The sequence below is a fragment of the Rhineura floridana genome, chromosome 2 (genome assembly GCF_030035675.1).
Source record: "Rhineura floridana isolate rRhiFlo1 chromosome 2, rRhiFlo1.hap2, whole genome shotgun sequence".
NCBI classification, from domain to species: Eukaryota; Metazoa; Chordata; class Lepidosauria; order Squamata; family Rhineuridae; genus Rhineura; species Rhineura floridana.
The window spans coordinates 54,304,666-54,331,606 of NC_084481.1; the positions used below are offsets into that span (position 1 = coordinate 54,304,666).

Here is a 26,941-nt window from a genome sequence, read left to right on the forward strand (position 1 = left end):
GCTTTCTTTCCTACATCCCTGAAAAATCCACTCCTGAGCATAGTCAGCATGCAATGGGGTACAGTGAGCTGCAGAGGGATGAAGAAATTAGAATCTGGCAGTGCTGTACTGCGCAAGCAGAAGGACCTTCCCACTTGCACAAGACATCTCTGGATCCAAGCCATAATTTTCCATCTGTATGAATTATTGGGCCTTTTTGAAGTAAGGAATGCCTATGGTTAATTTAAAAATAAAAAAACACTAGTGTTGATATTTAAAATATCTCATTAGAGTTAAATATATTCTCTATAATCTGAAATGTGACACAAAATACCTCTTGCTCAGCAAGAAAAATGCCACTGGACTAAAGTTATTTATAATAATCAAGAACCACAGAAAATGGGCACAGCAGCACGGAATAAATCAGAAACAGACCCATATATTCAGTATGAAACAAAGCACCTTCTGTTGAGGAATGTATTTAGAGAATGACCAAAAGTCAAACTGTAACTGGAAAAGAGTCTAGTACATGTTCAACATTTTAAACTAACAGATCTGAATTTTCCATGCCAAGACGTTTTCACTTAAAATTCATAGCTTATCAGAGAGGGCCTACAAAACAAGATGTGCCAATTGGATTTGCCTATTAAGCTTTAAGTTGTCAAAACCTATTTTGTAATTTTGAAACCTACAGGCTTACCAAAGAGCATTGGAAGCATATCATGAACGCACTTGTAACTTATTGGCATAGTTGCCAACCATATTCAAATACTTTGTTATGACACAGCATCAAGGCAGGCAAAAGACAGATCTGTGTGTTAAATTGAATGCCTTGGGCTAAGATAGAATGCTTGGTTTTGGACACAACGCTAAACCATGGTTTGGTTTAGCTTAACCCTGGCATGTCTTTACATTTGAATCTGCCATAGTTGTTTGGAGCCAGCAAATCAAGATCTGAAACCATGGCTTGAAGTTCACTTGTGAATCTCAGCTTGCATTGACTGGTTTGTTGCCATGTCCAAACTGGCTTAATTCTAGTTTGGTGTGTTGCTCTGCCCTTCTGCCTACCTGACTACAGAGATATGTGAGAAGAGCAGACAGAAAATGAATAGGTCATACAGCTAAGAAACTATCAGGGTCACTTTCACTGACTTCTTTATCCCCCCCTAACTCTGCTGGCAACACGTTAATTTCCTCTTCCACCTCCTCACTTACAATTCCTTTCCAGCCTAGCTCCACAGTAGCACTTGCAATGATTTCCTCCCTTTTTCTTCAGACTGCAGGCACGTTTACCCATATCTCACAAGGTATACAGTAGATGCTTAATGGACACATTTGCTCTTAGCAACCTATACCAGCAACAGTTCAACAGATGCAACTCCATAGTTTGATCTAAAAGATTCTCCCAACTACGACCATAGCCACGCATTTTCCACTAGAATTTAGTGACTAAACTCTGTTTCTGCAGCAGTCCACCCACTCTCTTTTCTATACTACCGACCCAATTATTGCTAACGCTTGTGTTTCTGCTTCCTCTCCAGTAAAGTTTGGTACTGGAAAAGTGGCTAGAACAGGAAAGACATTTGCGCATGAGGTTTGGGTGGACTGAGTTAAAGAGAAAGTATAGGACTGTTTCACTCAGGGGCTTGCTGAGAATAGTTGATGACCTCCAAGAAGGCCAGTGTTAGTGTTCTCCCCCTGCCCCTGCCTCAATTCCTGCAGTTGGCCAATAGCAATAGAACTGGAAATGTGCTGGTGCCTTGCAAGTCTTTGGCTGCCACCACTTTGATACAGGAAAATGGTGAAGATATTCTAAAACAAAAGGCAATCTGCCATATCAAAGGTGTTTGTAGGCGAGTATTGTCCATGGACATGAGTAAACATTATACCTGGAAATCAGTGAGGGTCCATAACACTCATGCTTGTGACATGGCAGTCACCATGACATGACCAATTAAGAGACACTTTTTAAAAAGAGTTTTGGGATTTTTCTTCTAAATTATAAAATACAGATAATTATTGGGCCAATGTCTATTCAGAAATGAGAACTTAATTTGGCTATTTTAAAAAAAATCAGATCTTCTTTAATCAACTTTATTATTTAGATTGGTATCATTAACAGGTAATTTTATTCAAGTATGAAACTACCATATTTAGGAAAGTAATATTCTTTTGGCTTTTCCTTTGCCACAAATGGGGGAATATCTTACTTCTGGCAGATATTTCAGGGTCCTCATAACAGTTAGGCTTAACAACTGTAATTCTGGCTTTGCTAAAAATTAAAATGAAAATTACAGACAGAGCAATTTATGTTAAGAAATGAACTTCAACCTTGCTGGTTAGATGAGCTACTCCCATTCAGTAGGAAATGCAAAGCCTATGTTACACACCTGCTCTGACAACGCTTTTAGCAGCAGGGGTGGAACTAATGCTTGACCCAAGCCCATATAAGGGTCAGGAGCCCAGGATGAGATTAGAAATTGATATCACCAAGTTAACATTACATTCTCTTTTTCATTTTTTTGTTTTAAATTGATTAAGGATCCCAGAGACAGCTGTGAGTGGCTTCAAAACAAGTTTATGGCTTGTTTTGAGCAGCTATTGTGGGTTAAGAGGAAACAATCAAGGCCGGAGTTTGGCAATACATTCTATAAACTCACTTCCTCAAAATGCAGCTGAATGATGTACCCTGATAATTGTGTTCTAGTTGTATGCTGGGGAAATTAAGATAGAATATACTTTGATCTTTCACTTTAAAGTTAGGAAATTTTCTGTTAGCAAGTAAAAGTTTTAAGTTATGGGAAGTCAACATGGTGCCCTCCTGTTTTTGTTGAACTCTACCTTCCATCATCCCTACCAATTGGCCATACTAGCTGATGCTGATGAAAGTTGGAGTCCCAACAACATCTGGAGGAGACCATGTTTGCTATCCCTGTGCTAAGTGATAAAGAGGCTATACTGGAGGCATGAAAGAAGGAGCTAGACAGCCATCTGTCGGGTATATTTTAAGCTGGATTCCTGCATTGAGCAGGGGATGGGACTCGATGGCATCATAGGCTCCTTCCAATTCTACTATTCTACAATTCTATGTTAGTAATTTTAGCTAATATGTTCCTTACATCTAATGATTAAATTCATTTATTTTCATATTACACTTAATATTTGAAAGATCATTATCATTCTATAAGCTTCTATTTGCAAGAAATGGAACCATATCAAAATAATGTATTACATTTTTATCTCATCCCTCCTTTAAGCAGCTCAGTGCCTCCCCTCCCCGCTTCACACAGGATCACAATAGTCCTATGAGGTAGTTTAGGCTGAGAGATTACAACTGTCCCACAGTTACCCTGTGAGTTTCATGGATGAGTGGGGATTTGAACTGTAGTCTCTCCAGTCCTAGTCTGACACACTAACCACGAAAACACATTAGACTCTGGATGTTTATCAGCATCCCTTGGAATTTAGGGAAGTTATCAAAATTGTAATTGGTCTTCTGGGACACTTGGGACTGGAATTTGATATGCAGTTTGAATCTATAAAGCGGCAATCTATTAGAGGTCAAGTACCAATGCAAAAAACAGGCAGAGTGCAAGGTGCTCTTGCACATTAAAAATATACAGCAACACCAAATGCAAAAAATTGTGAACAGGATCATTCCCAGGAGCATCTTCCTGTTCTTCCCCAGTCCCCAGTCCCACAATGAACTTAACATGTTGATGTTTAAACATGTATCCCTCTCAAATATCAAGAGATAAAAAGGTCGTACAAACTGGGCCTACATGCTTTGAACTCTATGCACATAGACCTATTTAAATGTTAGATGGACTACATGGACATCAGACACGCCTGAACACAGTCCTACTCCCCCACCTCCCAAAAGATCCAACAAGTTTTGAAAACTTTACAAGGAAGAAAGGGTGTATTCATGAGTAAAAAGCTTTGCATCTGCATCTTCCAGCTGAATGTGACACATTTCTAATACTTGCTATCCTATAAGAAATCAGGATGAAGACTTAATAGTCTTTAGACTATTAAGCCATCCAACGTGCCACCCAGGTTGCAAGATGCAGAGGTAGGTATGGAGAGCACTGCCATGAGACAGAGCAGCTGCTCCCACCCAGGGACACAGCACGGCCATCCCAATCTAGCCTATGGAGTGGCAGCCGACAATGTCCCAAACAGGAGCAAGCTGCGGGGGGTGTGTGTGTAAGGGTTGTGCAGAGCTAAGCAAAGGCAAGCCTGAATCAAGAGGTTCAAAAGGGTTCACTGTTTCCTTCTATAGGGAAGAGCTGCAGCAGCAGCAAGAGGAAACACTACACAGCTGGCATCTGTCTCTCCTAGGGAAGAAATGGGAGTCATGGAAGCTCCAGGACAGGAGCTGTCCCTCGCCAGCTCCACCTTCTCCTTTGTGACCTGCACAACAGCAGGGATGTCTCCAGATGCACCATCTGCCACAGCTTTCCTTCTGCTTCTCCTCACCCCATGAAACCTAGGTCTAAAAGCAGTTAGACCAAATTTCATTATAACTTTACAGTAGGGCCCCACTCATACAGCGGGTTACGTTCCAGACCCCCTCCAAAAAGTGAAAATCACCGAAAAGCAGAACTCCATCAATAAAATGGCACCCGACGCTCAGCTGCTGAGCGCGTCATGCCGAAAAACGCCGTAAAAGCGGAACAAGCGCTGTATGAGTGGGGCCTTACTCTAATTGAAAACTGTCATATTAGTGGGCCTCCAAAAAGCAGGCCACCGAAAAGCGGGGCCCTACTGTACTCCAGTGAGGGAACTGGACTTACTTCTGAGTAGACATGGCTAGGATTGTGCTGTTATTTGTGTTACTTATACCTGCTCTTTACATAATACTTGACCTGTGTTACATCTACCTTCTTACTTTACCAGTGCTGTTTCTACCACCTTTTACGTAAGATTTCATATTGGTACTAACAAGGAAGTAGCGCAACTCCCTGGCCCCATTAAGCTTTTTCAGTGTGAAAGCAGCCATAAAGGGGTCAGGGCACACATAAAGCGCTAATACACAAACCTTTTTTTTTTAATGCTTGTGTCACATGTGCTGCTTTCTGTAGTGTACAGAAGAGCCCTTACTATGGGCTCATAATCATAGGACTCCAGATCTTAATCATTACTCCATATTTTAGACATAGTCAAATTGCTATGTAATCTGAACTAATATCAAAATTCTGGCAAGGTAACTTGAATTCTGCGTCAAGTAAAATTAAATTCCATGCCCTGTCTCTAAAGTGTGTCCATCAAGGAAACTTGCATTTATTGTGCATAATTTACTCTGCTTCTGCTAGTTATGCAGAAAGGCCAAGGAGCCATGAACAGCATCAAAACTCTCTAGCTGAAAATTCTTCTTAGTCTCCACACTGGCTTCTGAAATGTCAATAGGCACTAAGTTGCTTTGGACATTATGATGAACTATGGTTTGTTGTGATGGGAATGAGGTGCAGCAAACCTCAGGCTTGCACATCCCCTCCCCTTCTCAAATAATGGGTTATGAAGTTGGCTTGGTTCAAACAACCTATAGTTAAGTTACCAAAATTTGTCAGGTATAGATGAAATGAGCAGCTATGGTTAATAAAAAATTTAAACAAGTGCTTCCAATCTCCTCTTCACAACCACACTAGAGAAGGGGAGGTGTGCATAATGGAATGACTTGATTCTGTGACAATAAATTTAATGCAACAGTGTGCTGTAATTCCCACCCCCTGAAACTTGGTGCCATTGTAAATGTAACAGAGAATTTTTAATATTAACTTTGCGTTTGTTTCATCTTATTATTGAAAATTAAAACCAAAATTAAATTTCAAAAGTTACAGTAAAATGTTTGCTGAAGTTCATTCCCATAGTTTATTGTAATGTCTGAACTGACCCATTGTGCATGAACATTCAATCTTCACAGCCATAAGATCTAGGTACTCTACTTTTATAATATAAGTGGAGATTATCAGGAAGATGAATTCTGCCCTACTACATTATATGCACAATACAGCAATCGTTCCCCTAATACTCCCTTCCTCATTCAGTAAGTAACCTTAAAACTTGCAAAGCAGAGATCTGAAACTGTCTCTCACCCTGGAATCGATCCTCCATCAAAGAAGTAACCAAGCACTTTCAAGACATAGATTGCAGAAATGGGGAGGGGTGGTTGTTGTTATAATTAAGTACATAGCTCCAATTTGGAGTAGACAATATTTCTCAATCCAGCCCTGCATGAGAAAATGTTTTTGGAATCTTAATTAAAATTGGTAGCTTACTAATATTTGAATATACCTACCAGATTCCTTCTTGCTTGCCTTTCCACCATCTCTGCTTTTCTTCAAAACAGCTTTTAACATTTTAAACACTGTTGTTTTTCCTAAAGAGAAGAGGAGGAACAATAGTTTTAAATTACTGTGCATATAGGCACAGAGATAATGCCAGTTTATGCAATTTTTGCACATCACATGCAAAATAAACTTGTATAGTAAGATGTTAATTCAAAACATGTTTGAAGGTTTACTTTTATTTTACACAATCATGTTATATTAGTTAAACCAAACAGTGAAGCTGCAAGGAATGTTTTAATACTAGAACCAAGTGACTAGGGGTTTACTGTCTTGTTATAAAGAAAAACAGCACACAACATTCTCCACATTCCACATATAATTAAGGTTATGAGGCTAAACCTGGATACGTTACTTTTAGGCACTCTGGCACAAGCATGTCTCGTTTTGACCAGAGTTCATCAGGAGGGGAAAATAAGTGGCACCACCACAGTAGCGACCATAAATTGAAAGAAATCTTGTTGAGACATTGGAATACTGAAAGAAAATGCTTTTAACATGTTTTAGAACTCCTAAAAACAGCACTAAAACAAAGACTGTATTAGGTAACACTGCTTTTTAAAAAAACTTTGAAAATATTTTTAATCTGTGCAAGACGTGGCTAGGACAGGACCTTATTAAAAGCTTGGATTCTTAGTCTTTAGACCATGGATTGAGAGAATAGGAACACTGTCATACTATTCATTTAAGACAACAGAATAGGGAATGTTAATATCTCCTTTCAGAAAGCAGAAAAAACTGGCATCTAATGCAAATGTCAAAACATTTATTCAAGCAAAAACAACAATGTCCATCACTCTCTCACAGCATATGAACATCTTTGTTCTCACCCAGATCTTGACCCAAAAGGTCTGGCTGCACTCCTCTATCGAGCACTAATCGATGCCACCATGGGGGACGCTACTGGTTTGTGAATGAAATGGGAAGATAGTTTGGAACAGAAATAGATGACAAGCATTTGAAACCAAAAATGGTGAAAAACACCTTTAAAAACACCCTCAGCTAAGATCGAAGAGGCAACTCTTAAAGTATTTTTACAGGGCTTTGGACTCCCTTGAAACTATTTCGTATAAACCCAGCCCTCTCACCACTATGCTGGAGAAGGTGCAATGTTGTTGGTCCATTTCACTCTATGTGGTGGGACTGTGTTCCACTTAAGAGATTTGGTCCTTGGTTTTTAGCACAATATCTGACACTACTGGTCAGTTACTGACCCCCACACCAGCATTTGCGTTGTTGCTCACTGAGTATCTTGATGAGCCAGTAATCCATAAGAACTCATTAGTGCTGCTATTGGCAGCCACCTGCATGGAAATTACTTTTCAGTGGAAAAAAGCCGAGGATCTCACCTTAAAGCGGTGGCTGGACAGAGAATGGGATATAACTCTTTCAGAAAAATTAATGTAGCACAGCTGTCCTATCAGAGACCAATCATACAGAGATAAATTTGATGACACTTGGTACTTTTTGGCACATCAATAGAACATTGCCCGCCGTCTCCCCACCCACCACCCACGTCTCCTTGTGGTGCAGTTACATATTCACAGTTGGGAACTAGGTATCTGGTACTGTGAGGTTACGCAAGACAAAGTAGGCATGACAAATGTCTAACTGAAATTGCTTAGGAGCATGAAATGTAAACCCCTGACATTTTATGAATCTATATATCCTTGTATCTGTATCCTTGTTACTATTATATTAAAAATTTAATTGGAAACATCTTTAAAAAATTATTTAAGCTTTCACTCTTAAGCATGCTTTAAAAAGGAGGTGCCTTACCTGCATGGTACATTCTTGAGGATTCACAGAACCCATAGAATTACCAAGAAAAAAACCCAAATGTGTGCTCATGGCAAAGCTTGCACATTCTGTGTGCCACAGTGCAGGGGCAGTCAATGTGGTATCAGCCTCCCATCAGCCTGAGCCAGCATGGAAAATGGTAAGGAATGATAGGAATTGTAGTCTACAACATCTGGTGTGCACCACATTGACTACCCCTGCAATAGTGCTTCAGGGAGTTTCTTGGGCCCTGATGTTTGGTTTGTTCAGACACAATTCAGACCTTCTGACATTGTATCCTGGTGAAAAGTTACAAATCACCCTTGGGCTCACTGAAGCTTTTTTGCCTGTCTCCCTCACTGCATGGATGTGAAAGATGGATACCACAATTCAGGGGTGGCCAACATGGTGCCCTCCAGATGTTGTTGGGAGTACAATTTCCATCATTCCTGAACAGAGACCATGCTGGCTGAGGCTAATGGAAGATGGCATCCACAACATCTGGAGGACACTAGATTTGCTACCCCTGCGTAATTATTTGAACCATGTTTGTATGAAGCTGAGAGATTACAAGCGAGACACCTCACATTGAAAATACTGTTTTGCCACACAGGAAGGCACATGATCATGAGGTGTGTTGCCAGTCTCTTCTTACAGAAAATCCTGGGGAATGGGAGAAATGTTTAGAAGAGAATAAAAGATCTTAAATTAGAATTTCAGTCAAGGTTGGTATGAGTTATTTTCCACAGTACAATTTACTCTTGTATTGTACAGAAAAGGCAGTGAACTAACGGAATGAAAAAGGACATTCCATTATTCCTCAGGAGTCAAACTGGCACCTATTCATTGGCTAAGCCGGACTTCCCATGTTAATACAGAGGGAAAAAATCCTAATATTACTTGTGCAGGACAGGGCCAATTTTTAAAAATGCTCATGCATGTTCCCTCTAAGGGTGCCAACCTTAATGTTCTAAATTAATGTATTTTTTTATAATTATATACTTGCAAAACGTATATTAGATATATTATAGTTCTAAATTATAAGAGAAGATCAAATTGTTCCATTTAGTGCGGTGCATATGTTCTCTGCCCAAAGTAGCAACAGGCTTCTTTGATGTTTTCAGAGTCCCACAGCTGTGGAAGTACTGTAAGATCATGAGACAGCTGTGATTTACATCTCTTACATTCCAGCCAAAACTACTAGGAACCTTCATTGTTGCTACTTCCTCTTGCAAACACTGCATTCTTAATCCCCATTGTTCTCTTTTCCATGCTCCTGAACAACATTTTAGACAGCATGGTTCTAATTTTAGGGGGATGCCCAAGGCCTTTGTCACAAGCCAACACTTTTACATCAGTTTTTGTATGTCTCATGTCTGTACTCTGAATTCAAATCCAACCATAGCCAGAATGCATGTTCAATTTTTATGCTTTCTTCTGGAGATTAACATCACTTACATCACAAAAATGTTTCTAGTTTGCAATCCTAAACCCACTTACCTGGGAGTAAGTAAGCCCATTGAATTTAATATGATTAATTTACTTCTGAGTATACATGGTTAGGATTGTCATGCGCAAAGGCAAAAGTGCCCTAAGTTTTACATTTACACTGCATAATATAAATTTTAAGGAAGCACACTGTTCTCCCTCAGTAAGATTTGCTCATAAAGGTTTTCTTCATCTGTCACACAGCATTTGCAGGTTTGAGCTGATAGACCCCCTCCATTACAAGTTTTTTCACATGCTTCCAGAGGATTTTTCATGTAAGGGGAACTGTACCAGTCCCAGTGTTACTCCCTACTAGTTCAAATGGGAGAGTGGAGATTAGAAGGATCAGTGTGGGTGGCACCATCCAAAACAGTGACTTGTGAAAAAAAAATCCTGGGTAAATCTTCCCAGATAGATTTAGCATTGCATCATGAAACCAGAAGTGGAAGGGAGCTACCGCAAGCCCTTAATCATAGAAAAGTAAACAAGGGGAAGTTCTGTGCTTTGTGAAAAATAGCTGGACTGATGACCTTCGAACAGTAAATATTGCACAAATCTACACAAACTGCAAACGATGGCCCTGTAAACATTTTCCGGTTGACCTGTCAATTTTCAATTCAATTTTATTTTGTTTCAGCCATAATCCATAACAAGTTGGTACAAGATTTTATTTAAAAAAAATGGAAACTATTAGTATGCAATTGTTACAGTCAAACCACAGGATCATATTCTACAAATCTTGCCAATGAATTACACGGTAAACTGAAAAGGAGAATGAAAGGCTGTTGCTTATGGTTGCTCTTGGGTTATGAATCAGGCTCGAAGAAAAAGGGAAGATTAAAGATCATCTACATGTTAGTTTTTTTTGTCTTCCAAAGCTACTAATAGAAAGGAAGAGGAGACTGAAAAGTATGAAGCAATAAAGAGACTTTATGAACATTAAAATCTCCAATCATTGCATCTGAAAAGAAATGGAATGCCGAGGGGCATGTCCTAATGTCTGGGAAAATTGAAAAAGGAGGAGGATATTCAAGTAGGAAACTGGATATGCAATTACATATTATTTACCATCTAAGCAGCTCTTTAAAATGTGTACACAGGATATTATTTTCTATCTTTCCTTTTACTATTAATTTACCACAGATCCAAAATTATTGGCATGATGGATGTGCTTTATTGGTTGAAAAACCTTTAGCAATAAATACCATCTACAGTATTTTGGAACTGAACAAGACAGTGATTTATAGTTTTTGCATAGAAATATTAACTGATCTACTGTGAGATCAGGACATGTGGTGAATAATTAATTGGTATTCTATGCAGTGTGCAGACTTGGAAGGTGACTTTGAAGTAGCAAATGACAGCTCAGAACAAAGCACTGAAAAAGATGCCCAAATAAAGAAAAGTTAGCTTGCAGGGAGGACAAATATATATACTGAGAGTTTAATATAAACTATTTCTTAGTAGGCACCACTGCTTCAAAATAAATATAATAAATATTTTGGTTTTTAAAGAGACTATAATAGTATGATAGGACATCAGTTAAAAGTTAAACCAGGAAGTGGGAATGTACTTATTAATGCTAGAACATTTAAAACCATCTCTGACCACAAGCTCATCTTCCTCTCCAGGTTTCACTTCTATAATTTGTTGTCCAGCTGAGAAAATCACTCACCCCCCAAAATTGCTACATTTCAGAACTATTTTCTCCCATACTCCTTTGCACTTCACTCAGTTTGAAGGAATCTGTCCTACTGCAGTGTCCCTGACACTTCAATTCTCATCCTTCAATCTCAAACAGCTCCACTCTCAAAGGGCTACAGTTCCATGCAATCTATCACCAAATACAAGCAGGGACTGGGGATATATTTCATCAATCTATAAACTGTGTAGAACTGAGACTGTCAGGGACAGACAAGTAAACTACTCAAATTTTGAGGAACATCTGAGTACAAGTCTATCAGACAAATTAATACTAAGAGCACAAGAGCAGCTCTACTGGTTCAGATCATACTGCTTCCTACTGCAGTCAACCAATTGCAGTCAGAGTGGCCACCAGCACTGGGCATTAGCTAATAACTACAGATGTACCTATCTTTCATTACCTTCCATACCAATCTTCCATTCGTCTAATCCTTTTCTAAAGTTATCTAAGCCAGTGGCCATTACCACATCTTGTAGCAATAAATTCTACGTTAATTATGTGACAAAGTACTTCTTTTGCCAAGTTTTAATACACTGCCAATCAATTTTAGTGTGTGACCCCAAGTTCTAGTATTCTGATAGAAGGGGAAAATTCCCCCTATCTATTCTCTTCACACCATGCATGCTTTAGTCAGTGCCAGTTTAGACCCCCTCAGTATGGTTAAGAGGCTTTGACCCAGATGTACATAGCTTCACACTTTAACTTGCATTAAACCTCCTTTGCCATTTGGTTGCCCATTCACCCTGGAATGGAGAGATCCTTTGGGAATTCTTCCACAGTCTACTTGGGGTTTCCCCATCTTGAATTGTGTGGTGCCATCTGAAATTTAGCTGCCCCTGACTCCAGAACTTTTATGAATAAATCATTTATCAATAACAGCAGTCAATATAGAGCCTTGAAGGATTTTACTACTTGCTTCCCTCCAGTGCAAGAACCATCCATTTTAGGATTTGTTGAAATCATGGTTTTAAGGCAGCACTAACCATAGTTTGCCAGTTTTAATTGTCATGGCAACAAGAAAAGGAACCTATACACTAGAAGAGAGAGCGTGTAAACACAGTGCGCATTCTTGAGCCTCCAAACCCCGATTTGGGAGATTAAGTTAATAACACCTGAGTTAGGCCAGTATGTATCTCATCTACAGGCGCAGGTTCCACTTTTAACTCCAAAAGAAGATAGTGGGGGAAGTACAGTTGCAAGCGTGTTTACATTAACAACCAAATCAAAATCTCTCAATCAAAATAGGGACTCTGCTCTTCAGAAATCCTCTTCTGCAAATTATCTATGCACTGCAAAATCCTGGGTCTATGCTGTCACTGGGGAAAATGAATAGCATTCACCTCTAAATCATATCACCCCTGACCAAGAGTTTTTAATACATTCTCTCTCTCTCACACACACACCATTAGTGCAATGAAGTATAATCATAAAAAGGATGCTTTTGAAATATAAACTAAACACCTGGAGAAAGAAAGGCAAGGCTCTTTAGAGTTTGTATCTTGTCTATACACATTTAATGAATCTATACACTTTTATAATTGATCAAATAAGGAAGCAGTCTCTCTCAAGTTATATTTTCAAAACAAATGCCAAGCTATAATCAGTTTTCTTAAATAAAAAAGAGAACATAATGAAAACCCAGAGACAACAAAGCATTTGAGTTACTTGCTAGACCAATATTAACTTTGGAAATTTTAATTATTTATTTACTTATTAGATTTATATCCCGCCCTTCCTCCCAGTAGGAGGAAATAACTATTTGTATCCTATTTCTGAACTCCACTGATCCAAACGTGAACAATCCAAGACCAAATGGAAGGTTAGGAGATGGTTTCTTCCTGTCGTTAAACCAAATCACTTATGGGATGCCTGCCTAGACATCACTTCTCAAAGACAAATATGTGGGAAACTGGATTGTATTTATCAAACTCAGACTATATTCTACCTTTGACAAAAATCAATCAATCAATCTTTCCCACCAATTACGGGCTTGTGGATGGGTGGAAGGCAGAAGGGAGTCTTTTCTCTGTCTGATCCCCCTATCCAGCAATCTATGTGCTAGTGTGAAATGCAAAGTGCATACACATATGTGTATTTACTAGAAGGTGTTTGGTTTTCAGTGTGTGTGCATGTATAATTTATCCCTCCACAGGGGATAAAATAGGAGGGTGCAGGCCCATTATTCTGCATGTGCTCTATTTCAACAGACAAGCGTAAACGTATGAAGGAGGCTGGGCAGCAGCAGATTCGATAAAACTTCCCTTACTAATATATATTTGCACTTTTGTAATTTTAATATTTTTATATCTCTCTTGTATGTTTCAGTCCTTTGAAATTCAACAATATAATTGTTTTGAGCACAGGAGTGACCATTATACTTTATTCTTGTTCACAGAGGAACTTGGAAGAGCTCCTTCCATTGGCCTCTCAATGCCTTTATCGAGAGCACTGGCAACATGCCAAAACAGCAGTTAAACATTAAACATTCATACTAACCCCAGAAACGCAGCAGTTTTACACTCCACTGGGAAGACTAGAGCGAAAACTTTAAAAAAAACCCTGCCCCTCCCCTCCTAAAGCCAGCTGCCTTTTGGTTTTTCAAGCCAGTTTTTTAAAAGCCAAAATAGGGGAAGTCTAGTTAAGCCCTGGAAAAGGATATAATGACATGGAGGGTCAATCCATGAAACTATGTTACATACTTTTATAATACCCCTTACTCCATGTCACACACAGTGCCCTTTTTAAAAAACTGCCCAATTCCTCCTTTGCCATAACTTTCCTATCCCCTCCTACATGATCTGGGCACCTCCTGACTCTTCTGATGCTTCCCTTTTGCAGCAGGCAGTCCAGGAATCTGTTATCCCTATTACACTGTGACAGCAGCTATATATCCTTTGCCAATGAATTCCCTTGAATAAAAATCAGAACGATGTTTTCATGAAGGTAATGAAGAGAAACAGGGCCAGCACAAAAGTGTGGCCAGGTCGGATCCTGGCTAAGGGCCCCTGAAGGGCCCCTCATTAGGGTGGGAGCATAATGCTCCCCTTCCACGATCCACACCAGGGAGCTTCCAGGCTGCCTGCCCATTCGCTCCACCTATCTCTCTCCTGTCTCCTGCTACATGTGCTGTGCATGCAGGGCTGCCATCAACCAAGATGCCAGCGGAGGCTTCTTTAAGGGGCTGATGCCCACTGCCATCATGGTTGATGGCAGGCATGTGCGCATACATAGCGTACCGCACATGCATGCCATCAAACAAGATGGCGGCGGGGGCATCAGCCCCTTAGAGAAGTCTCTGTCACCATCTTAGGTGATGGCAGCCCTACACGCACAGCGTGCACAGCAACAAAGAACAGGAGAGAGGTAGGTGGAACAAGCAGGAACCGCACACCCGGTGCAGACTGGTGCCCAAGGGCTCAGTCATGCCTGGCGCCGGCTCTGATAAGAAACTACATTTTAAAAAAAGAACAGTGGCATATGGAGGGGAGGGAACAAGTTAGAAACCAGCCCTCACACAAAATCAACACGCACAGAATCCCCATACAAAATCAGTATTTCATACATAGTTCAGATTTGGATGCACCAGCTTCCCATCCGTCTTTGCTTTATTCTGAAAAGAAAGTGCAATATGAAGGGTGGGTAAAGCGCAGTTCAAAGGCTGAAATCCTAGACAAAATGGAAGGTGGGATATAAATTCTCATAACAATAACAATATAGCCCTGTTGCATAGATGTACAAAGGAAGAGTGGGAGGCTTTTTGCATTGTTCTTCCCATCCATGGGAGCTTCCAAAGAGCTCTTGAAATGCCAGTTCAGTCTGGAAGGCTATGTGATAAAAGGTTCTTGGGAAAGTAAGGTGAGCAGGAGAAAAGATAGCAAAGAGAAATCACAGAGGTTATAGCACAGAGGCTGTTATCAGAGATTTTACAGGAAACAGAGAAGCAGTGATGTGAGCGCAATGAGAGAGGGTCTAAGAAGGAAAAGTGTGCTACGGCAGTAGGAGATATAAAAGTTTTTAACGTATGTAAGCTCAAATATATAAGCCGTTCACCAGTTTTCAAAGGCTGGTTTGCAGTAAGTAAAGGTAGCCAACATGGTGCCTTCTAGGTGTTTTGGACTACAACTCCCATCATCCCTGACCATTGGCCATGCTGGCTGGGACTGATGGGAGTTGCAGGCCAAAACATTTGGAGGACACAACGTTGGCTTTCCCTGCAGCGATCTTTTAAATAAAGGATAGCCCATCATCAGAACCCAGCAAGACCTCCATGACTCAAGCCTGCATCCCTTTATCATGTTGGTTCATGGCTATAGAGTGTCTTGCAAAGATTTCTAAGCCTGCCTAAAAGTAAGCTTCATATGGAATCTGTTCCAATACTAAGCAAATGTTAAGACCAAAATATAATCATTTCAGTTTCCGGTACATGGTTCCCACGGTAGATATAAGCCTGCAGCAGCAATTTCGAAATATTACAGTAGCAGTGATGATCTAATAAAGATAAAACTCTGCTAGAAAAGTCCTCATTCATTCATAGTTTGTTTCAAGCAGAATTCTCATGTTTATCAACAAGTTTGTATGTTGTCTATAGCACAGTTTAAAACTGTGCAGAAATTTTAGGAACAAACAAAAATAATTTGAACAGCACTAATAATAGTCCTGCCAAAACTGAGAGACAATATTGTGGAAGGAGGCGTAGGTGAAGGTGGTCTTCAGAACCATCTCCACAATACCCAAAGAGTAATCATTATTGTCAGAGACAACAGTCCCAATATTCGTTTAGTGGTTGACACACATTTGATAGACCCTGAATGGTTGCGTACCACATGCTTTTTTAAAAAATACAGACTGGCGCTATTAGTCAATGTAACAATCTATTAAACTGATTTCTTTCCTTAAAAAGTCAGTATAATTCAAGCATTGTGTTCAAGTACAGCAACATGGAGCAGGGCTGTGCCAAGTAGCCCTACCCTTGATATAATGTTCACCAAGTAGCCTCCTCATTGGCATCTGTATATACAGACCAAACATGTGCAAGAAAGGCACCTTCACACATACACTTGTACACGTGAACATGCATCCTGGAATCCCAATTGTGCAGGGTTGCAGGTTATGTGAGAGCATCTATACATGCAAAACGCCCCCTCCTTGTAGACATCCACACTGTATGTGCAGATGCCAGGACGAGAAACTGCTTGGGGCACAGGATGTGGACTATTCTGCACAGCCCTGCTCACTGGCGTATGCTAGAAACATAGGAAGTTGCCTTAAACAGAGTCAGACTACTGTTCCATCTAAACATTGTCGACATTGACAAGCAGCAACCCTCCAGGGTTCCAGGCCTACCTGGAAATATCGGGACATAAACCTAGGACCTTCTGCATGCAAAGCAAATGCTCCACCACTGAGCTATGTGTGGTATTCATCTGAAGAGGTCTGGTGTCTTTACTGGGCAGCATTTGGGTTGGGGAAACAAATTAAAAGGGAGGTTTTTATTTTATCTTTAATTAGGCTCTATGGCACTGACTGATCTACTGGTGTCTCTGTACAGGCACTAATTCAAATTTTGTTCAGTGCTAAATGAGGGCTATTGATATTATACATTTTAACAGCAAGGGTATGACTTCAAAATATGAATAGGTTGCAAAAACCCACACTAATCCTCAGAGCAAATATTGCAGAGAATTATGGTCTCCATTTTTTTCCTTTTGCTTGAAAGAAAAAAGGCTATACTATTCTGATTTACAATACAAATGTTTATAGGAATAGTAATAATGTACATCTACTAGACCTGTAAATATTTAAAAACATTGTTCTGATTGATTGTTGGAAAACATCCCTACCTAGATTTTAAAAGGGTTGACAGATTCACTCATTTTACATTGTTCTTCATGTATTAGCAGTTTCTGTAACAGCCAGTATTAATAAGTTCTAATTTATGTCAAAGCTGGTTTTTTTTCCTAACAGTTTTGTATTCTTCATATTACACAACAAAAAACAATGGAGCAGGCAAGATAATATTTAACTTGGGCAAAAAAGTGGTTAAACTGGTTAGGCACATTTCAACAAATCCTTATCTAAAAACATCATTTTCTGAAATAGAAGACCATGTGAAGCAGCTTTATTGTATCCTTTTTATATCAGAGGTTCTATATATTTTAATAATCAATTCAATCTATAAAAGTGCTTAGATGATAGGATGAACTTTGCTTTTGCTTAAACTACAGGTGAAGAAATTCCACTAAATGGATTATATTCCAGTTTGTAGATGTGACTACAGTTTTTGTCCTACAGATTTCCTTTTTTCAATTATTACTGTATTTTGTTCTCTCTTTTAGCAGTTTAGAGTTTAGGGTTCATACGATTGCTCCCAGTGCAAGCAGAGGTAAGGGCTAGCCTATCAATATGATCACTCCAAAGCACCATCAATCTAGTTGTAGAGCCATGGCAGCTTCCTGGTATTCAGAGGAGCTGAAGGAGATGAAAACAGCAAGGCTGATGGCTTCAGCAGAAATGACAGACAATTGGAACATGACCTAACACAGTTAAGAGTCCAAGTTCTGTCTTATTCTGTGGTGGCAGTGGCAGCAAAGCAATAGTGCTTCTCCATCACCATTGTTTCTCCTCAAAGTCAACCGGTAGCACTTTTTCAGATGGTGAAGATTTTTTCTTGGAACTGGCCATGGAATGCAACACATTGAACCCTCAAAAGATCATTGTGATCCATTTGTCAGACATTTTGTAGGTAAATTCACTCACATCTGTAGCAACATGGGTGCCATTGTTGTGACAGAGTCGGAGATGGACAAGACCAGTGCACCTTCTGGTCTTATGGTATGGTCTCCACTTGTCTGAAAGAGGTGATGCCATGGCCACTACTGAAAAAAACCTAGCTTAGATTCTAGCCCTGTCTCAAACCTGCCATTTTGGGGTGAGGTGTTGTTGGCACAGGTGGTGGCCTATTAACTCCAGGTGGTCTTGGAGGATGACAATTATTTGGGCACATTCCAGACTATTTTCAGATAGCACAGAGGCACTGTGGGTGGAGGGATCATCTGCTCCAGAAGGAGCAGTTTACAACGTATCTTAGATGGGTTTGTGCTCCCCAAAAATGTGCAGTTTGGGAGAACTCCTGGATTCCACACTAACTGGGGAAGCTCAGGTAGCCAAGGGAGCAGTTCACCAGATTTGGCTAGTGTGCCAGCTGTGACAGGATATGGAAAGGTTAGACTTAGCCACAGTTATCCATGTTCTTGTCATGCCCAGGCTTGCATATATATAATAAAGTTGACATCCTCATATTATAAAGGATTTATAACATCCTAATGACCAGACACCAACAGACTGAGTAGGATACATACTTATATATTATATTGTATAAGTCATATTCACTACAATCAAGACCTAAAAGGAACTAAGTAATATACAGCCAATAATTATTCACATTGTCTACTGATAAAAGTCGAAAGACATTTGGTTAGAGACTTAGTATAAGATTTAGACTGTCTTGATTATGTGCATTGTTCTTTTGCAAAGACCTCACAATAGGACTCCCTTGTGAAGTTAGCATGTTCAAATACAAAAGATAGTGAGAATTTGTGTTTGTTATGCAGGCTTTCCATCTCTACATATGTTTGTATTGGTGATATTTTAATTGAATGTTTTAAATTATGTTCAATTGTGTTATTTATTAAATTTACATTACATTAATCATTCCAATAACTCAAACTAGTATATCACTTAGCCCAATTTTGTAATTCAGCTTTTGTTAAAGCTTTTGGTTCAGCTTTTGTTTGGGTTCTCATCCTTTAAAGTTGTAGTTCACTACTGCAGTGCAGTCTGCTTGGGACTGCCTTTAAAGAGAGTTCAGAAACTTCATCTGGTTCAGAATGTGGCCATCCAAGTCCTGATGGGTGCAAGGAGGGCGTCAGATGATTCAAGGTTATTGTTCTAGCTGCATTGGATCCTGGTGCATTTCTGGACCCAATTCCAGAGTGCTGTTTCGACTCTTTAAAGTCTGAAACAGTTTGGGTCCAAGTTTTTTGAAGTATCACCTGTACCTGTATCACCTGCCCTCCTGTTAAGATCAATGATGGAGGCTCTTCTCATTTGCTCAACACAAAGTTAAGTGAAGCTGGTGAACACAAAACTTTTATTGTGATGGCCCCACAACTGGAATTCGCTGTAAACATATTAAACTTTGTAGATCTTCAGAAAGGTCTTGAAAACTTAACTTACTTTCACTGGTTTAAACATAAGCGATTCACTGTGCTGCTACTTAGTTCCATTGTGTTGATGGTCTTGTTAAAAAAAATGTTTTATTTTTGGGCTGGAGGCATCATTGTTGTTGTTTTTATAAACACTGTGAGTTTTACAAGAGGTCCCGTATTGTGTTCCATTATTGCTGATCTTTGTATTTTATCTGTTATTCTGTAAGCTGCTTCAAGTGAGTTTCTCTCTTAAAAAGTGGCTTATTATTTTTTTTAAACAAATGTTTTCTCCACAAGTGATTTTGGACACCAAACCTCAGACAACTCTAAAAGGCTAGAGTTTTCTCCGGGATAGGTTTTAAGCACAAAAACGGTCATAGAAATGGCACTCAGATGTATTTAGGCGTAGTTTCTAGGGCATGAGGCAGAACTGAAAATGCTCTCCATTTGTGGTAAAACAGTATTCATTCTCAAAGTTAAAAGCCTGGTTCCACCCTGGTAGTTGGCGTGGCAATATTTTAAAGAAAGCAGCAGATTATAGAGTTACTGTACCAAAGAACCAGCCACTAATAATAGACTTGCAAATTAGGGGGGATCTTGATACTGAAGAAAGGTCAACTAAATAACTTTTCAAATGATCTTGTTACACAAGCATGTTTTGGCACCCACAGATTAGTTCAATCCTTCCTTCAAGTCAACTGCACTCAAAACACCAAAAGCCTATATAGATTGCTTCACAGACTGGTCATTTCCTCAAAGGATTATGCTTAGATAATACATTAAACTAGCAACGTTGCTGAAAATGGTTAGTCCAAACAAATTTATAGTCTCCTCTTAAGGATGATTGTAAACCATCCTTCAATGCATTGCTAAGAAAACCAAATTACTTACATAGTTCTATCAACTGACATTGAATTCCAAAATCATGGAACCAGCACATTAAAAGTTTACAATGTATCAAAACTGGATACAACATTCCCATGCCCCAGCTCCTAACAGACTATGATACAAATATCTTATATTGCTTGTGAAAGCTATACTGATTTGGGCTTCGGTAGACTTCCAAAGGGAGTTCTGCAGATGGACAACCACCAAAAGAAGCCTTTATATGTTTTACCTGAATTTGGTGCATAGATAGCACTGTTAGAGAAAATATGTTTGGCTCCTCTTGGAGAAATCATGGGAGGTAAGAGAGAAGTTTCAACCAACTAATCAGAGATTCAACCAATATCATGATTGCCAGTGTAAGGCAATATTTCATTTCCCAGTTCCAATTACCTTTTTCATGAAATAAGCCTCTGCACCACTGCTTGTCAAGTTACTAGAGAACTGGATCCAGAGCTTACTTAGTTCTTTCTTAACACTTGCCACAGGAGTTAGTATTCTAACTTTGTGCATGCATTCACCTCAGAATTTTACAAAAGTTTAAATGTAAATATACTGCCTTCAAGTCGATTCCAACTTATGGCAACCCTATGAATAGAGTTTTCATGAGGCTGAGAGGCAGTGACTGTCCCAAGGTCACCCAGTGAGCTTCATGGCTAAGTGGGGATTCGAACCCTGGTCTCCCAGGTCGTAGTCCAACCTCACTGGACACCACACTGGCTCTCTTACTTAAGGTTATTCACTGTTAAATTCTATTAAGTGAACAGTTTTGAGTCTGTTCTGCAACAAACCCTTAGGAAGAAATTAAAAGCATCTTGTGACACTATTAAAGATTAACAGATTTATTGTCACATCATTTTTTGTGGACTAGAGCTGCTTTGTCAAATACATAAAGTTTTATCCTTGGTTGGCAGATTTTTCACAAACAGATACAGAAAAGTGTGTGTAAAAAGTGGGTAACAGTGGATCAAAGAAGTCATGATACAGCAGAACTGTAACATTTCTATGGAAAATGCATGTGGGCTGATGAAGTGGGCTCTAAGAAAAAGCTTATGTTTTCTGATAATTAAAAAGGTGCCACAATACTCTGTTGCTGTTTGATACAACAGATTAATATCACTACCCTATGGAAGTTACCATACATTTTTTATAAGATAATCTACTTCAAGAGACTATTTTTTCTTTCTTTTGGATCACACAATAAAAATGACTTTTCCTTTTATTGTCTATTGCCTGATTACACAGAGGGTTTCTACATGAAAAATTTATTAGAAGAATGATGCTCTTGCTAGCCTGTCTATATAGTGTTTATTGTAGAAAGTGGGACATGCTGCACAGATACAGGAAAGAGTTAGAGGTCCGTGAATGTATTTACATGGATTTTTAAAAATCTTAACGGAGACATATAGGTGTTGCGCTGTGTGTAGTTGTGTTGCTTAATTTCGTTTAAAAGCAGCACCAAGGCAGCAGAGAGTAACAGCAGATGTTGAAATGCGAGTGTGCCAGCATGTGCATGCGTTTGCCTAAGAAAGCAGGCTTTTACCCTGCATCAGCATCACTGAGACTGGAGACTTAGTAAAATTAGAAAAGCTACTTTATTTATAGAAATACATAGTAGATAGAAAAGGCAAACCTAGTTCTAACTAACTAGCTAAGTTGGAGGCATAACTCCCAGGTGTAGGAGTCAGCCCCATGCTCGGAGAGAGAGCGCAGAGACAAAGGGAGTCTCCTCTCACCTGGTCAGCCAGAGGACAAAGGAGTGGAAAGGGCAGAAGGAGGAGGGGCAGGTAAGCTTCCCTAAAGGCGTCACAGTCTGGCGACAGAAGGAAGTCAGTCAGAGCATCACAGGTAAAAGGTAAACAAAGCCTATCCATCTGGAGGACCCTAGCCCTATCTTCCCTCTGGAGCTTAAACAAAAGAACAAAACAGGAGTTGCTCTTGCCCCACTTCCAACAATAGGAAAAGAAAGTAGTATTCCTTCTCTCATCCCCACCACCACCACACCACCAGCAGAAGTAAAAAGATAACTTTATAGACAGACAAGAGAATCTATTTGCTTTAGACTGGAAGGCACATTCTATTTATCCCATCCCCCACATACAAAATTTTTAAAACTACTCCAAAAGCTACTCTGAGCTTTAAAGGGATTTGCTCTAGATTCAAGACTTCACCCTGATCAAGGAGTACCAGGCTATCATACGAATGGCTGGATTTTGTGGTATTCTGAATCTTACATTTTTTTTGTAGAGAAGTTGAACTAATGACATCTAGATCAATAAGAAAGAGACACAGCACATCTGTTGAAAAGCCTATTTGGAACTGTGGCACAATGCAGGTTTTTTTCAGATAAAAGGGAGAAAGCACCAGAAGAAACAAACTATGGCCGCATGACAATAACATTTCAGGTTTATTGTGACAAAAAGTATGTTGGTGCATGCTGCCTGATCACTCTCATTTTGCCCCTCCCGCAGCATGAGAAGAAATCTTGGCTTCCCATTACAGTGAAACCATGGATTGTGGTTTGTTTCTCCCTGATAAGGCATAATTGCGACCCAGCCTTAAGCCATGGTTTGTTGTTGGCTTGCTGATCATGGCTTAATTAGGGAGCAAAAAAACATGATCGCTGATATGCAAGTAAGAGAAAGCCAAGACTTCCTGGTTCGCTTATCCCACTCATGTCAAGGAAAAAAGAGCAACTGGGCAGCAAGTACAAGCATGCTGCCCATACACAATAAGCCACAATAAGCCAAAAAGTACGGCTAATTGTAAATGTGCCCTATGTTGTTGAAACCGTGTGTCATTTCTTTAGGAGGAATGGTTTGGGAAAGACACAGGGAGAGGCTTAAAGGAGTATCTTTTTAAATAATTCTCACTGAATATCATGAAAAGTGAAAGCAACTGGGTTTTCCTGCTTTCCCTACCACTTCTTTCCAGACTGTACAAACAGATTTTGGTTTATTGTAAGTAAAGTTTGTAAGTTAATAAAAGTAATCGTTAAGGAATTCAAGCCTCCAAGAGTCATTATTGCTGTTAAAACAAACTTGACTGTTGCAATAGGCCTATAACAGGGATGCCTTAAACTGGGTAACAGACCCAAAAATATCTATCTGTTTAGTGTTTTTTTGCTTTGCATTTTTGAGATGAACAAGGTTTTATGTCTGTATTTCAATTTTATCCAATTAAGAGTTGTGTACAGCTCAAAACATAGTGGACATATAATGATATAATGCCTCTATGCCATGTTACTGATGTTTCTTTGATCTGCATTGTTCTTCATGGCCAACTCACTGGTAATAGATCTAATAACAATTAACATTTAGAGCTTCTCTATTGCTTCAGGCAGGATGCTCAAGGATGTATCCATTTAGATACCTATTCTTTAAGATTGCTAAAAAAAGAGTAACTTTTTAAAGGTGCAAGGGCATGCCCTGCGGAATGGAAGGTGTGTGTATCTTGTTGAAATCACAGATACTAATCAATCTGCACTGTACTGATTGACAGCTTGTGCTGTAAAGTTGCGGAACGGTTTCTCAGAGCTCGGCCCTGGAGAAGGAAAGGTATGCCTTGACTTAACACAGTGAGCATGCTTCCAAACTGATTCTACTACTTCAAACAGAAAAAGAAAAAAAAGTCATGTCTTCCTTTACCCTTGAACAGACTTTTAAAGGAAGGAGAGAGGAAAATGACCTGTGGATGACAGAACACATAAAATGAACAAATTCACCCTCCTTGTAACGTTATCATTCATTAAATTTAAAAAGTATCATTTCCAAGGAGAATGCCAGACCTATCTCTACACAAAGATAGCTGATAAGCTTAACCATGGCCCATCATTAGTTTTCCATGGTACTGGCACAGAACAGATTCCACACTTCTACACCTGGTTTGAATTATAGATATGAGGCTATACGTGATTCCTTTGAGAAAATAGAACTTCGTGTAATTGGAGCATTATATCAAAGAAAATTTGACCAAGTCTGTTTTTTAAGCACTTGCATTGAAAGAGCTTCAGAAACAAATGCCAGATTCCTTTTTCAACTCAAAGGGCTACATTAACTAGAAAGATACCTAATAGGTATGGATTTACAAATGCCCAGCATGAAAATACTTCCAAAACTTACTTTCTACTCTAATCAACACAATATAGTTAATAAAAAGACTTGCTGTGGGCTTCAAAATAATAATAATAAAGGCTCCAAACCAGAGAACTCACTGATCATTATCTCCAGCCAGCCAGCCAGCCAGCCAGGAGGCATAATCTTACAACAACTTTTGCAAGTTATGACTGAAACTTCAGACTTGCAATTAATTGAATTAAATTATTCAGTTTTATATAGCTTAGTTAAGCTACTCTGAAACAAGAAAACTTCAGCAGTTGAGCATGATATTTTTGACTATGTGTGTACGCTATGTCAGTTCCCAGGGCCAAGATGGTAAAGATACTGCATTCCTGAAGATTTTGTTTACGCAATGAACCTCTTCTAAAATGTGAAAAGAAAAAGAGAAGAAATTGTATTTAGAGTTTAAAACAATTGATTTAATATTATAATATTTGCCTAAAATATTTCTTAAGCAAGCAAGCTTTTCAAATTAAATCCTAGAAATCACAGCTACAATTTGCAGGGTTCCTGGCAAGTGGATTGGGGAACTTTAAAGTGAGCAGTTTTATTCTGTGAAAAAGCATGCTTGTACAGGACAAGGGGAAGGGATGTCACTTTTAAAAACATTAAAATCCATTAAAATACACACATATCCAATCTTGATTTTTTTTACTATTTAAACAAAAAAGGGGGGAAACATTTTTTTAAAAACAGTACATCACATGTGGAACATTATACCTTCAGATTTGACAGAAATGGTTAAAAATAATGCCGTTATAAAGCTTTTTTCTTCTTCACCCCAACAGGTCACGTGATAGTGTGCCATGTGCGGAAGAAGATGTTACAATCTCATTTGGTCTCTTCATCCATTTAATAAAGCCACATCAGTAGCCCACAAAATCATTCTCATAATCCCGCCATCTCAATGCTTGAAATTGTTTGGCCAGCTTCTCAGCTAGTGCATTATTCCAGACATATTCTTGTATTGAACCTCCAATCTTGATCTCCAATGCTGGTATGGGTAGCACCCAGCAGTTCCAACAACTCCCCATGACTGAAATATTCAAACGTTACTAGAATGGTGTGGAATCCTGCTACCTCCATGCCACTCCAGTAACACCAGAGAATTAGGCCTCGCTGGTTTATTATGGTATGAAGTAGGGTTCTACTTATCAAAGTTTATGTTACTATAAGCAAGTTGTGAAATGCCACAGCATTTTGGCTATAACATACATATATGAATAAGTAAATGTGGAATTTTCACCAAAGGAAAATGGTGAGACAGCATAATATTTATTTATTTATTTATTTATTTATTAAAACTTATATACCGCCCGACTAGCAATAGTTCTCTGGGCGGTGAACATAAATACAATAAAATACAATAGAATACAAAAACATCACAATCTAAAATCAAATTTCATAATCTAAAAAACTGGATAAGCTAAGATCAAATTACAAACATTACAATCATTAACAAAGAATTAAAATGCCTCGGAGAAGAGAAAGGTTTTAACTTGGCGCCAAAAGGATGATAGTGTCGGCGCCAAGCGCACCTCCTCGGGGAGACTATTCCATAGTTCGGGGGCCACTACTGAGAAGGCCCTTGATCTTGTCACCGCCCTCCGGGCCTCCCTATGGGTCGGAACCCGGAGGAGGGCCTTCGTAGCAGACCGCAGTGTACGAGTCGGTTCATAACGGGAGAGGCGTTCCGACAGATATCGTGGTCCCGCGCCGTATAAGGCTTTATAGGTTAGTACCAACACAGACATAAAGCAATGGCACGGTTCACAGGCAATACTAAGCTATGGTTTAATGCTGTGTGGACAAGCCTTAACAAGCCCGATCAAAATGTCACATGTACACACTTTCTAGTGTGTGGGCAAAATCTGCAAACCAAAGCAGGCTATAATCCACGCCCCCCTCCTTAGCTCCCCTCGCCTCCCCCCCCGGTAATACCTCATTTCCCCCATTTCTGGGATGAGGTGATGCCCACGAAGCTAGAGAGAGGCTTTAGAAGAAAAAGAAACACGTCACTGGTTAACAAAGAAGACAAAGAAGAAAAAGCAGTTAGATAGGAAATGGAACTTGTTTTGTGATATTTTGTGGTGTCATTTAATGATACTGTTGAAATTTTTTATTATTATGTTCTGAATTGTTTTTATTATATTGTTTTATTCTTGCTATGGAAACCGCTTTGAGATCACCTGGTGATGAAAAGCGGCATACAAATATACTAAATAAATAAAATAAATAAATCCACCAAAAGGCTGTGACAACAATCTGTTAACTTTTAAAGATATCAGTTTACTTTCCTCAATGCCCAGGCTCACATGAAATGCTAAACCATGGTTTAGCACTATGTATACAAGCCTGAACAGGCCCAAGCAAAACATCAGGTTCATGTACTCTCCTCCCCTCATCTCCCAAGTGGCCAGGAGAAGGACT

General features: G+C 39.3%; 1 protein-coding gene across 5 annotated transcripts in view; it reads right to left on the reverse strand.

The window, feature by feature from the left end:
* TANC1 (tetratricopeptide repeat, ankyrin repeat and coiled-coil containing 1) overlaps window positions 1-26,941 on the reverse strand; it is a 183,083-nt gene that overhangs the window by 114,076 nt on the left and 42,066 nt on the right. For all 5 annotated transcript variants that reach the window (XM_061608706.1, XM_061608702.1, XM_061608705.1 and 2 more), the window contains one exon: window positions 6,281-6,361. In XM_061608706.1, the coding sequence (XP_061464690.1) occupies window positions 6,281-6,361 (81 nt within the window). The remainder of the gene's footprint in view (window positions 1-6,280; window positions 6,362-26,941) is intronic.